This window comes from Dermacentor albipictus, chromosome 7 (assembly GCF_038994185.2).
Source record: "Dermacentor albipictus isolate Rhodes 1998 colony chromosome 7, USDA_Dalb.pri_finalv2, whole genome shotgun sequence".
NCBI lineage: Eukaryota > Metazoa > Arthropoda > Arachnida > Ixodida > Ixodidae > Dermacentor > Dermacentor albipictus.
Window position 1 is genome coordinate 115,818,138 of NC_091827.1, and position 13,767 is coordinate 115,831,904.

General features: G+C 44.2%; 1 protein-coding gene across 7 annotated transcripts in view; it reads right to left on the reverse strand.

Annotated features, from left to right (window-relative positions):
• Window positions 1-5,392: 5,392 nt before the first annotated feature.
• Window positions 5,393-13,767, reverse strand: part of LOC135913299 (sulfotransferase ssu-1-like) — a 90,177-nt gene continuing 81,802 nt past the window's right edge. For all 7 annotated transcript variants that reach the window (XM_070521453.1, XM_070521452.1, XM_070521447.1 and 4 more), the window contains one exon: window positions 5,393-6,318. In XM_070521453.1, the coding sequence (XP_070377554.1) occupies window positions 5,605-6,318 (714 nt within the window). In that variant the 3' untranslated portion in view covers window positions 5,393-5,604. The remainder of the gene's footprint in view (window positions 6,319-13,767) is intronic.

The following is a 13,767-nucleotide window of genomic DNA, read 5'->3' on the forward strand; positions in this document are numbered from 1 at the left end:
CCCAGACACTGCAAACAAGGCATCTTTAAAGGCCAAGCCACACGACTACATAGCATTTGCGTTAAAAACCAAGACTACATAGATAGACTCGATCACCTTAAAGAAACGCTATCAAACAGGAACAACCCAAACAGTGACCTTCAAACAGCTTACATCGCTGCAACCAAACTTGATCGAGCCGAGGTCCTCAAGCCCCGCCCGAGGATCACAAGAACAACAACGCCTCTTCTTACTACTAAATTCTCAAACGCACTCCCAAACGTGAATAACATCCTAAGTAAATACTACCCAATTCTCACCAGCAACCAGAAACTTAAGAAGATTTTTCCCGTCCCTCCCAGACTGGCCTACAGACGCAACACTAATTTTAAAGATGTTCTTGTGCACGCCAAACTACAGAAAAAGAAGAAGTTGGGAACCAATCCCTGTGGCCGCCCCAGGTGCTCTACATGCAAACACATTCAATCCACTACTACAGTAAAAAGTACAGCGTCGAATTACACACACAAGGTAACTTCGGCTTTCACCTGCACATCAAGCAACGTAGTCTACTGTCTAGAATGCGCTGCTTGTAGCAAACAATACATAGGTGAGACTGGACAACAAATCAATACAAGACTCAATGGTCACCGCGCGGACACAAAACACAATTTACCCAAAGCAGTAGCCAGCCACTTTAATGAACATGGACATATGTATGACAAAGCAAGGCTCCATATACTACAAACAAATTTCCGTTCCCCTCGCGAAAGGAAGTATACCGAATCATACCTCATACACAAGTTTAATTGCCTACACCCGACAGGAATTAATTTGGCACGCGGCAACTTAGAATCTTTAAAAGCTGTAACTTAAATCTGAAACTCTCATATCATCAACCAATACACAAAACACATTAGGCCACCAGTCAACTTTAATTCTTAACCTCACCTACTCTTCCATTTCGAGAAAAGGAAAAAAAAATTTTTTTTTCTGCCTACTACTCAATTTAATGTACTCATTCAGGTTTTTACGTCTATACCAACTGTACGATCCCCTTCTTCCATGTACACTTGCCCCCGCCCGCTTCTGCACGCGTGACCCTCCTGTTTGTTATACCGATTTCGCCCCCCCCCTTCCCCCTCCGCCCCTTTTTTTAATCTTTTTTTTCTTAAACCACCTCGACAACACTTTCCGAAGTCAATATGCCTTCTTCGGCGCCTCAACCCAGAATATCGCCTTCTGGATGCCGCCGTAACGACACCTATGTTAAGCGTGTGGGGCAGTGCCCCTTGAAAGACCATGCCGCTGCCTTTCAGTCACCCCATACATTGCACCGCAGACTCCTCGTCGCCACCTTAACTATTTCAAAATTACTCGACCTATTACTACTATGCTACTCAAGCCACTTTCAACTCATGCTTTTTTTGAGTGTGTGTGTGTGTGTGTCTGGGTTTTCTCCTTCTTTTCTGTCTCTTGTGTTACTCGCGCACAGACCACTTGACCGGCCCTTCTAATGCCTCAAAAACATGCCGCCGACTCCCCCTGAATACCTCCTAACCTTTCGCATCCCCAACACGCTCCCAAGGCCCCGTATTTCTTAAAATTTCATTTTTCTCTTTATTTTTCTTTCACTCCCCCCCCCCTTTTTGTGTCTTGGTGCCGCCTTGCCCCCCCCCCCTTTTTTGCCCTTTTTTTCGCTTTTTTTCTGCTTCTATTTCTTTTCTTTTCTCCCCGCATGCCCACTCTCACGCTCTTGTCCCGTCGTCTTGAGAATGAGGCTCACAGACGTCGGACGACAGCGCCTGTTCCCTCTTGTAATCTCTCTCTTTAAAACCAGCCGCCAGCGACAACACCCGCACGTGACGTCACTGCACTAACCCTTTAAAACTAACACGCCGAGGATGACGAGGCCGCCTTTGACGAAGATAGGTCCTCCTATCGAAACGTTGGCCAGCCTGTCTGAGGTACTTCATCCCTGTTCACAAACTTTATATCACAGTGTGCCATCCCATCTGTCAGCCCCTTTCTTGTTTTCGGTCTCACAATCCCAGTAATTTACCGATACACAAAATTTTTGTCCCGTACTAAACGTTTCCTTTGCATTTGTCAGGTTCTCCAGAACGTGCCACAGCATAAACAGGTAAGGATGCTCCTATCTCCAACGGCGCTGTCACTTTCGCAACTATGCTGAAGACTCATCTACGCATGCGGACCACGGGTAGCTGTAGTTTCCTCATATCAAGCCATCTCTGATTTCGTTGGCTCTGAAAATGCCAAAGATGTCGCCATGCTCCGGTCAGAGGTTACTTCTTCATCATCATCATCATCATCATCATCATCCTGGTTACGCCCGCTGCAGGGCAAAGGCACCTCCCATACTGCTCCAACTACACCGGTCTATATACTAATTGTGGCCATGTTGTCCCTGAAAACTTCTTAATCTCATCCTCCCACCTAACTTTCTGCCGCCCTCTGCTACGCTTCCCTTCCCTTGGAATCCATTCCGTAACTCTTAATGACCATCGGTTATCTTCCCTCTGCATCACGTGCCCTGCCCATGCCCATTTCTTTTTCTTGATTTCAACTAAGATGTCATTACCTGGCGTTTGTTCCCTCACCCAATCTGCTCTTTTCTTATCCCTTAACGTTACACCCATCATTCTTTTTACCATAGCTCGGTGCGGCGTCCTCAATTAAGTAGAACCCTTTTCGTAAGCCTACAGGTTTCTGCCCCGTAGGTGAGTACTGGTAAGACACAGCTATATACACATTTCTCTTCAGGAATAATGGCAACCTGCTGTTCATGAGCTGAAAATGCCCGCCAAACGTACCCTAGCCCATTCTTACTCTACTGATTATTTCAGTCTCATGATCCGGATCCGCAGTCACTACCTGTCCTAAGTAGATGTATTCCCTTACCACTTCCAGTGCCTCACTACCTATCGTAAACTGCTGTTCTCTTCCGAGACTCTTAAACATTACTTTAGTTTTCTCCAGATTATTTTTTAGACCCACCCTTCGGCTTTGCCTCTCCAGGTCAGTGAGCAGCCATTACAGTTGGTCCCTTGAGTTACTAAACAAGGAAATATCATCGGCGAATCGCAAGTTAATAAGGTATTCTCCATTAACTCTTATCTCTAATTCTTCCCAATCCAGGTCTCTGAATACCTCCTGTAAACACGCTGGGAATAGCATTGGAGAGATCGTATCTCCCTGCCTAACGCCTTTCTTTATTGGGATTTTATTGCTTTCTTTATGGAGGACTACGGTAGCTGTGGAGCCGCTATAGATATCTTTGAGTATTTTGACATACGGCTCGTCTACACCCTGATTCCGCAATGCCTCCATGAGTGCTGAGGTTTCGACTGAATCAAACGCTTTCTCGTAATCAATGAAACCTATATATAAAGGTCGGTTATATTCCCTACATTTTTCTATCACCTAATTGATAGTGTGAATATGGTCTATTGTTGAGTAGCCTTTACGGAATCCTGCCTGGTCCTTTGGTTGAAAGAAGTCTAAGGTGTTCCTGATTCTATTTGCGATTACCTTAGTAAATACTTTGCAGGCAACGGACAGTAAGCTGATCGGTGTATAATTCTTCAAGTCTTTGACGTCCCCTTTCTTATGGATTAGGATTATGTTAGCGTTCTTCTAAGATTCCGGTACGGTCGAGGTTATGAGGCATTGCGTATACAGGGTGGCCAGTTTCTCTAGAACAATCTGACCACCATGCTTCAACAAAGCTGCTGTTACGTGATCCTCCCCAGCTGCCTTCCCCCTTTGCATAGATCCTAAGGCTGTCTTTACTTCTTGTGGCGTTACCTGTGGGATTTCGAATTCCTTTAGGCTATTCTCTCTTCCACTATCGTCGTGGGTGCCAATGGTACTGTATAAATCTCTATAGAACTCGTCTGCCACTTGAACTATCTCATTCATATTAGTAACGATATTGCCGGCTTTGTCTCTTAACGCACACATCTGATTCTTGCCTATTCCTAGTTTCTTCTTCACTGTTTTTAGGCTTCCTCCGTTCCTGAGAGCCTGTTCAATTCTATCCATATTATAGTTCCTGATGTCCGCTGTCTTACGCTTGTTGATTAACTTAGAAAGTTCTGCCAGTTCTATTCTAGCTGTAGGGTTAGAGGCTATAACACATTGGCGTTCCTTGATCAGATCTTTCGTCTCCTGCGATAGCTTACCGGTTTCCTGTCTAACGGCGTTACCACCGACTTCTGTTGCGCACTCCTTAATGATGCCCATGATATTGTCGTTCATTGCTTCAACACTAAGGTCCTCGTCCTGAGTTAAAGCCGAATACCTGTTCTGTAGCTTGATCCGGAATTCCTCTAGTTTCCCTCTTACCGCTAACTCATTGATTGGCTTCTTGTGTACCAGTTTCTTCCGTTCCCTCCTCAAGTCTAGGCTAATTCGAGTTCTTACCATCCTATGGTCACTGCAGTGTACCTTGCCGAGCACGTCTACATCTTGTATGATGCCAGGGTTCGCGCAGAGTATGAAGTCGATTTCATTTCTTGTCTCACCATTCGGGCTCCTCCACGTCCACTTTCGACTAACCCGCTTGCGGAAAAAGGTATTCATTATCCGCATATTATTCTGTTCTGCAAACTCTACTAATAACTCTCCTCTGCTATTCCTAGAGCCTATGCCAAATTTCACAGTTCTCCTCAGTGGGCCTAGAAAAACTCAGAAGCTCATAGAAAATGCTCCTGTGCTATCTCGAGATGATTTCTGCCAAGTCGCCAGGGTGGGAAACGAGTCTCAGGGAAATAATTTTCACAAAGGAGCAGTTACGATTTCAACGCGCAATTGAGATCGTAAAGAAGTCCGGCGTTAGAAATGTTTCTGTTTGTTCCCACCCAATCATATGAGTGTTCTAAATCATTGTGCAAAAGTCAATTATGAAGAAAGAAATAACATGTGTCGATCGAGGCTGCCAGCAGCTTCTTTCAATGCAAGGACAATAAATCGATGCTATCGTTTCTATTAGACAGTCATGAAGAAAGTCAACACGCCACGTCGTCTTCCGTAGGAATAACTACTTGCTAGTAGTGAGAACTAAGCTCGGGATGCTATGGTTTTGTTTAAAAACGCAAGAGGCTTTGTTTCCAAAATTAATGCAATGAGAAGTTCATGCCTATGCAATCGCGTGCGGTCTGTTTTCCGGAAGCCTCTACATCACGGCGATCCATATTTCTACATAAAGGGAAAAAGGAAAAACAGCGCCAGTCTTGACAATGACTTCACTAAAACATGCTGCGAGTGCAATTCAAGTTGGGTTGTAGCTTCGATATAGTATTTTTTGCGATGATGCTTACCTTTTTTAACTGGAAATATACTATTCCCGGGTAAAAAGCGTATTCAATGAAAGCAGAAAAGATAGCTTCCGTTCAATTTTTCATCGCCTTTTCTTTATTATACTGATTCTGTTTTCTTGTGCTCATGTCTCTTAATACATGGCTGTTGAATAGTGAGTCAACATTTATTTGGGCGACGTTAATCTTGAATGAAAATAGTACGTTCTAGTAAATTTTTAACAAGGAACTCTTCTCCTATATAACGCATAAGCGGCCCACACCAACGCCAGGTATTCAGAAGATATTACTCAACGCTCGTCCACAACGTCATGATGTGGTTGCTGCCTCCAGCCGCAATATTTAGGCGCTCTTCGAGCTTCTTGATCATGTCAGGTGTAAATATGTCTTCTCGGCTTAGCCGCGTTTTGCCTTCATCACACTTCATGCCGAACAGCCGTCCGAAGGTCACTGAGGCTTTCTGCAGTTGCTTCACCCAGTCTGGTTTGCCTTCATCAGGCAAGGCGGCTGCCTCCTTCATCTTCAGCCTCGTGTGCTCCTCCACACACTCCCAAACACCCTCGTATTGAGTCTCGGCGCAGATCTTCCTCAAGAACTTTCCGTTTCGCCTCAGCCACTCACCATACTGGCCTTTCTCGTCCAGGAAGTCGGCAATCCTCAAAACTGTTGTCATGTTATCATTTTTCAAATCTTCATACGTGAGAAATAGGACGTTGTCGTCGAACCTTCGTTTGTACCAGGACACAAGGTCGGTGAGGTAATCACCACAGAAGGCTCGGCCCTCAACGAACTGATCAAAAAACGAGGGGAACATCGTGAGCGCCTCGTCCACGCTCTTCCCTTGGGCGCTCGACATCTGTTCAAAGAATTGCGCGCAGCAGTCGTACGGGTTTCTCGCGACGTAGATGTACTTTGCGCAGTCTGCTTGAGGAACAAGGTGGAAAGGAAGGTGGGTGCGTATGCTTCCGGGTCTCGGCATGGCCTGGACAGCATCGGAGCCCTGCGACAGTGTTGGAATATACGAATGCCGTAGATTACTAAGCGTAAAACACTATTAGAAGCAAATAAACATTAAAACTGGTAATCTCCAGTAGAGCGGCTGACGTACTGAACACATTCCTAATTGAATGGCAGGGACGCGGAGAGGTAACTTGAATAATGGTACAGTTGTGCAAACGGCGCTCAACTCTTATTACACCAGCAATAAATTCAAAATCAAGAAACGGGCTGACAGATGGAATAGCACACTGTGGTATGCAGGTTATCAACAGGGATAAGGTGCCTCAGTAAGGCTGGCCAACACTTCCATTGGAGTACTTATCTTCGTCAAAGCTGAAGATAAGTCCTCCTATCGAAACGTTCACCAGCCTTTCTGAGGCACCTCATCCTGTTTATAACCTTTATACCACAGTATACCAGTAAGAACCTCTTCATGGCAGCAGGGGGGGGGGGGGGACACATTGTTGTGGGGCTAAAGAACATGCACATTAACAAGGGTAGAAATGGTGGCTTGTCGGTGAATAGTCAGGAACACTTTTTACGCAGCATGAAACGTAATACGGACGGAAGAAGATACCTAAAGAAGAAAAAAAAGAACAGCACTACCAGCAATAACAATGTTTATTATGGAGACAAGACCGCATATACACTACAGGCACCGTAGCAGGCATACATCACGTTGAAGCGCTAAGAAACATGCGCGATTAAAGTCAACTATCGAATCATATTTGTGACCAGGGTTAACCTACCAAAACCAATTGTCAGCACTGATGCAGAAAAAACTAACTTCATCAGAGACAACGCTATCGACGGCTTGTAATGCACAAGTCACCAAGTGTGTCTATACGCTCTGCCTCAATAATTAATCAGGCGAAATCTTCTTCATATCCAACAACAATGACGCCTTTATCAAGGAAAGTTTGGCAACGACATGCTTGTGTATAGAGGTCGGTAAGCTTATCACGTGGCAACTTTTTGGTTTGTTATTGTGCTCTCTCAACCACTCATTTATGAACCTACTGCTTTAGTCCACGAATTGTTTCCCCGAGGAGAGCAGAATACCAGAAATTACAAATGCCTTGCAATCTATGAAATACTTTTCATTCGGTTTTGCGCAATGAACTTTTTTTTTTTGTCTTAGGAAGATTTCTCTTCACACCGGGCCTTTTAGGCTTACTGAGTACCAAAAAACCACCCTAATGTTATCGTGGAGTGCCGCCACCTTGAGATTATGTGAAAGTTCGTGAGTATAGGAAATCACGGCTGTGCTTCTCGTTCCTGTACTTGCACCATAGTGAGTGTCAGATTCGCCTGAATTTCAGCGATTGCATTTCAGCTGCTTCTCTGCTACAGGCACTAAAGCATGGTCTGGATAGCCAGCTTCATTCAAGCGTGAAGTCTGATTCTGCAAGCTGTACTTTATTAGATGAGGGCAAGATTTCCTTAATTAGTTGCTGCGGCACATTGTCACAATGCCTTTCTTGGTTAGTTTTAGGTGGTTAAAGCGATAAGGGAATATTCATTTTTTAGCCCTGGAGCTTGGCACCAGCGTAACTGGTTGTCGGAACAAACGAGTTTCAAGCCCGCAAATCTAATGGTTCCTTCAATCGGCCATTCAAGTGCCACTTCAAGAGTATTAAGACAATCGCGGAACACATTAAACACTTGCTTGATTTTGTTTTGAAAGCTTTCCCATGAAGAGTCAACAAAAATCTGGCGCTCACCTAATAAGGCGTAGCTTCATGAATCAGACTTCATGCTTAAGGGTGGTCTATCTAGACATTTCGAGACCAGAAGCACCTCAAAATAATTCGCGGAAGTTCAGGCCAGACTGACACTCAACACCGGCAAAGTGCACGAACGAGAAGCAAAGCCATAATTTCCTGTATTATCTAACTTTCACATAATCTCAAGAAGCTGGCACTCCGCGATAGCATTCGGATGCTTTTTCCAGTAGCCGAGGACTTTGGAAGGATCTGTGCGAAGAGGAAGCCTTCAAGGACAGAAAAATTTGAGTGCTCAAAACGCATAAAAACAAGTTCGTAGATTGCAAGTCATTTGTGATTTATCGTATTCCCCTCTCCTCTGGGAAACAATTCATTGGCCAAACCAGTAGGTTCATACATCAGCGGTTGAGAGAGCGCAAGAAGAAAACAAAAAACAAAAAAAAAAGCTGCCGCCTGACGGGTTTCCCGCCCTCCATACCCAAGCATATCGTTGCCGACCTTTGCTTGATAAAACCATCCTTATTGGTCGATATAAAGATCTCATCCTCATAATACTTGAGGCAGAGCATATAGACGCACTTGGTTATTTGTGCGTTAGAAGTCGTCGAGAGCATTGACCCCTAAGAAATAAGTTTTCCTGCGACAGCGGTAACGATTTCCTCTGGTAAGTTGTCGCTGACCATAAATATGATTCGATAGTTGACTTTCATCGCGCATGTTTGTTAGTGCTTCCATGTGATTTATGTCTGCTACGGCACCTGTAGTGTACATGCGGTCTTGTCTTCATAACAAAGATTGCTATTGCTTGTAGCGCTGTTTCTTTTCTTTTTATATATGCCTTCTTGCGTCCATCTTACATTTCCCGCTGCACAAAAAGTGTTGCTGATGAACTTTAACCCGTGGTCAACGTGCCGCAAGGTTTTATAGAAAATGCGTGGCAGACGCTGAGAACCAAATAAATTCAGCAGTAAAACGGGATAAGCTTGCGAGATAGACCCATGGATAGGAATTCCGCATCAACCTGATACTTTACCTGAATAGACCACAATTTGACAAAAGTGATTTGGGTGCGTAGGAAAAGAAATAAATTGGTGTGTAAACCTGCGATTTGCGAGCGGCCGCTGAACCTACCTGGTTACTAGGTGTGTAATATTCTTAAGCTGCATGATCGCTAATATTCCGTGCCCAAACTGCGGTTCTTCGGTGTATCTTTTTTTTGGCTACGAAAGTATTGCTCATGCACTGGTCTCAGTTTTCATTCGTAGCACAGTGCTAATCTTAAAGTTTTATCTAAAACAAGAATGGCAGGTTTTCTATTACTTCTCCGTAATTCACCCGAATGAAATTAGTTTTATGTATTGCTGGTACCATACGTGGTAAGGCACACCCTATTAATTATGTATATAAAAGAGATTGATTGTTCGACCTAACAAGTGCACTGGTCGGCGCTGTGGAAATAGTCAGCACGTTTGTGGTAAAGCACAGAGAAAAGAGAACAAAAGATACGGTTCATGAAACGAAACAAACACAGAGGGTTCGCATGCGCCGCAGTCAGTACACATGTTTCATAAATAGTTCGTGATATGTCATTGGAATTGTTGCATGTATAAGTTGCGCAAATTAGCTTGTGATGATGACGTGGCAAAGCATTATGCGCATTGTATCGTAGCAGAGTGTATGCCACGCGTGGGCACGCCAACCTGCCACATGCACGTGCGCAACTACAGTCACAAAAAGAAAATCATGTCAAATAGCCATATTGCGAAAGCTTCACCTGCCTCGCAATGAACCCGTTTACCGTCCTCGATACGTAGTGTTCAGTACTTGTCGCGTGACTGTGCAATTCACCTGGCAGGATGATTATACACTGCCATTTGCGATTAAAAAGTGTCTGGAGTGAAGAATGAGCTCAAGGGCTGGTTGGTTCGGCCCACTTTATCGCTGCTTTATAACGGTACCGTTATAAAGCAGCACCGTTATAGCGGTGCTGCTTTATCAGCACACCGCTATAACGTGGAACTTTGTTTGCATCCCTAGACGCCATTTGCTGTGATTTTTACGCTGTGAGTAGAGTAGTGCAGAATCTGTTAGCCCATAACTACGACATACAAAAAGAACACCTATGCCCTCCCCCCCCCCCCCCTAGGATCGCTGTACTAGGTCATGCATTCCCTTAGAAGGAACGCTTGCCGAAATATCTCATTTGTCAGAGTAACACTCGGTGGCGGTTTACATTACCATTTATTTTTGTGCTGCTCTCTCCCTTGTTTTGCACGCTATCTGTGCTTTATCCTACTGTCGTTTGCCTTTTTACATTCCCCTAGCTCTTGGGTTTCTTCGTCGTTTGTTGGTCGGACTATACTATTTCAGCTTCCCAGGTATCTGTTCTTAGACCCCTTTTTCACCGATATACCAAACAGCCCGCAATGTTCATCTTCAGGCAACTATCTTTGTCACCGAATAAGAACGATAAGGCAAAACTACACCACTTGCATAGCATGAGGTGCGGGTATCGAATTGAAAGGTTAATGTGAAGCCTGTGATATGCAAAATAAGGCACAGTCAGCAGAGATTGCTTGAGTCAGGCTATATTTCATGCACTTAATCACGGTATGCTCAAACCAGACTTTTTTCTGTGTTAGGCATATGGTATTCATACTGAACATTGAAAGAAAAGCCTTTAATGGTCTGCTAGTCGCTCAAAACGCGTGCACTGAGTGGACGTCATGTGATCTTTAGAACTGATGATATCATATTGACTAGCTTTTGTTTCGCGCATTTATTTACCCTGCGAAATACTGCTAAGAAATACCAATTTTCTTAACAAGAAGGATGCTTTTCTGGAATTTACTTTGCGGTGGGCTAAGCTCATGAAATTTATCACCTGAAAAATGTGAACCGATGCTCATCCGCTCGTTCAAAGCAAAGGACCACAATGTCTACCTGACCACATACATATAGGCAAGGCTTCGACATCATTTGTGGTATTTTAAAACCATGTTGGCAAGTTCTAACTGAACGGAAGTCAATTCAACTAGCATAGAATTAAAGAGTTGACACCAGCTGGGTTCATTTTTGTCTCTTTGACTATCGCGATCTGTGAGAAGTCTTTGAATAAGTGAATGCGTGAAAATGTCGACATTCACTTCTTTTATTTACGGTCGCGTTAAACTCCGGCATGAGTAACGGTAAAAGTTCTGCGGGACGATTAAGAACCCAGTATTCAATGCGCACCTTGAGACTCTTCCGAGGCGCGAATGTTATGGAAGAATCTAAGGATGACGGTGAAGTCCGGATCATATCAACGTCTACCATCATCTGCGCAGCTTTCTTCAACCATATATATCGCTCTTTAGACGTGATGTAAGGGTTTTTTCGGATGCAGGCCTTGTGGAACCTTGTGAGGCTTCATTCTCTTCTGATAACTTGCAAATTTTACAAATTCAGTACACTTAGTTGAAGCATCCCCCACACACTTGACAATCCACAAAGGCACTCTGTCTACTCAGCAGTGCTCTTTGCCTTGGTAGTCGTTTGAGTAAGACCACGGCATATCCATATAGATGATCTATCTCATGCCTATTTGTAACTCGTGGAGACCGAAATCATAAGTCATAAACAGGATAGCCAGTACCTAAGTATTACCTTGGTTAAGGTAGAAGTCGTCGTTAAACACCTGCTGATTAGAGGATACCACTTTCGCCTTGCAACCTTGAATACGTAGCTCATTTAACTATACTCGTGGACAACTTTCAGTGGCAATGAAGGGAAAGCTACCGAGGCTAAGTGTGCACAAGTGACAGCGCTTCCGAAAAGAGTCCCACGTTTTAATCTGCGTCATAAGGCAGGAGCAGAGAAAACAAACACTTTATTAGCAATAGTCAAATAAGACAGAATACACCACTTAGTGTAAATGTTTACTTATTTTTCGGCTTTTCCCTTCCGCGTCAAGGAAAACGCGATACCGTGGCACGTGGAGGCTGCGTCAATTCAGCCACTGTTCCAAGCAACCAAAAGCCCTGTCAAACGCTGCCGGACTACTTGGCGTGGTAGCACTTGTGCAGCAGGCACGAGCCCGTAGCTTTCACTTCATTGCCACAGAAAGTTGTTGGCGAGTATAGGTGAGTGACATCTGCTTAGCATCTTGGAATTTATTATAGACTCAGAAATGCCACCGTCTACCAAACCTACCACATGTCTTCCTTCCACTTTGATGAAGATATGAAACAAGCTAGAGGAAGTTAAACAGTCTTGTTTTGTTCATCGGATCGGTACGATCATTCTCGTTTGTTAGTTTTTGTGGACGGCGGGAGGCCTTGGGCATCGTTGCCTAGGTTATTCGCCCGATTGGCTGTAGCACATCAAGTTGTCTGTGTGACTTCTACGGTTGCTTGGTTCTGGCTGATTACGGCTGCACCAGTTCGCGTCAGTCAATCTTAAGCGATTGCTCGAGTTAGACTTGATTTGATACCATCAAGTACATGGTTCTTCTGAAACCACTGTATGTCACCTATAAATTCAGGGGATCAATTCAGGGCAGGAGAATGCAGTGTATGCATCAGCAAGGCTACCACTTCAGAAATTGAAAGAGTAGGCCCAGCTAGCATGAAGAGGCGGCATTATTCTAAAAAGTTGTCGACGAGCAAACTCTGAACCTAAAGTAAAGATGTCTAGAGACCAGATTGTTGGCGAATTCATGTTTATGGCCGCGCGCCATGTACCCACCATTTTGGTGTATGAGCAGAAATCATGGGTTAATGAGCAGTTTATAATTGGTTTTATAGTGCTTATAACTGCCTATTTACGTCATTTTCGCCTGTATATACATATTTTTGCTTTTAGCAACAAAAGTGCTTTTTCGGGGGCATCTTGTTACCGCGATACCAATTATAGAAACACTGCCAGCCAATTTTCTTCGCCGGCAATGACGTCAATGTCGCCGTAAGGTTTCATATAAAGTGTAAACGCGATGATATCGTGGCCGCCCGCTTTATGCAGTAGGTGCGAGTTAATGCTCATGGTGTCATAACAAGTTCATTGTGAGAACTTGCTCATAGTGCCAGAACAAATGGATCGCACTTGTTGGCTGCAGTATGCCTATTGACACAAAAGCAGTGTCTCGTCTTTTTAGCTAAATCCTGCTATCGATGAACGCTACGTCATTTTCACACCATGAAAATGGCCCGCACGCTTTTATAAAGTAGAATAGGTCGTTGCTTGAGAACAGCTTATAGTGCTTATTTCTGCCCCTGTATTAGCTAAAATGAGGCTTTACGTGCATGTCTTATGCGCCGAAAACCTACATTCTTAGTACCTAAAAATCGAGCTACTAGTGATGTCCCATCATTTACTAGGTTGCTCGGGGATGTCGCCAGGAATTGTTCCACCCACTGTTTCCAAGAGTTGCCTGCTTCTTCTATAATGTAAGCTGGCACCACTTTTGTGAAACACATTTGACGTAAACAAGCATGTTAGCAATATTGTCTCCAGAGCGCGCCTTCTTGCTAGCAACATATTTAAATATGCAAGCCATATGTTCGTACTTGATGACCTGCTGGCCAACGCACTGAGCTGCACAAGTTTATTTGTGATCTTTTCGGCACTTGGGTACCTAATCAGCGGAGTCGCCAGTTGGTTCTTTTGCACAATTCGCCGTAGCTTGTATCTCGAAAGCTTTGATAAAGAGCCTCACCTCTTCCGTCCCAGACGGAATGCTTTTGGTG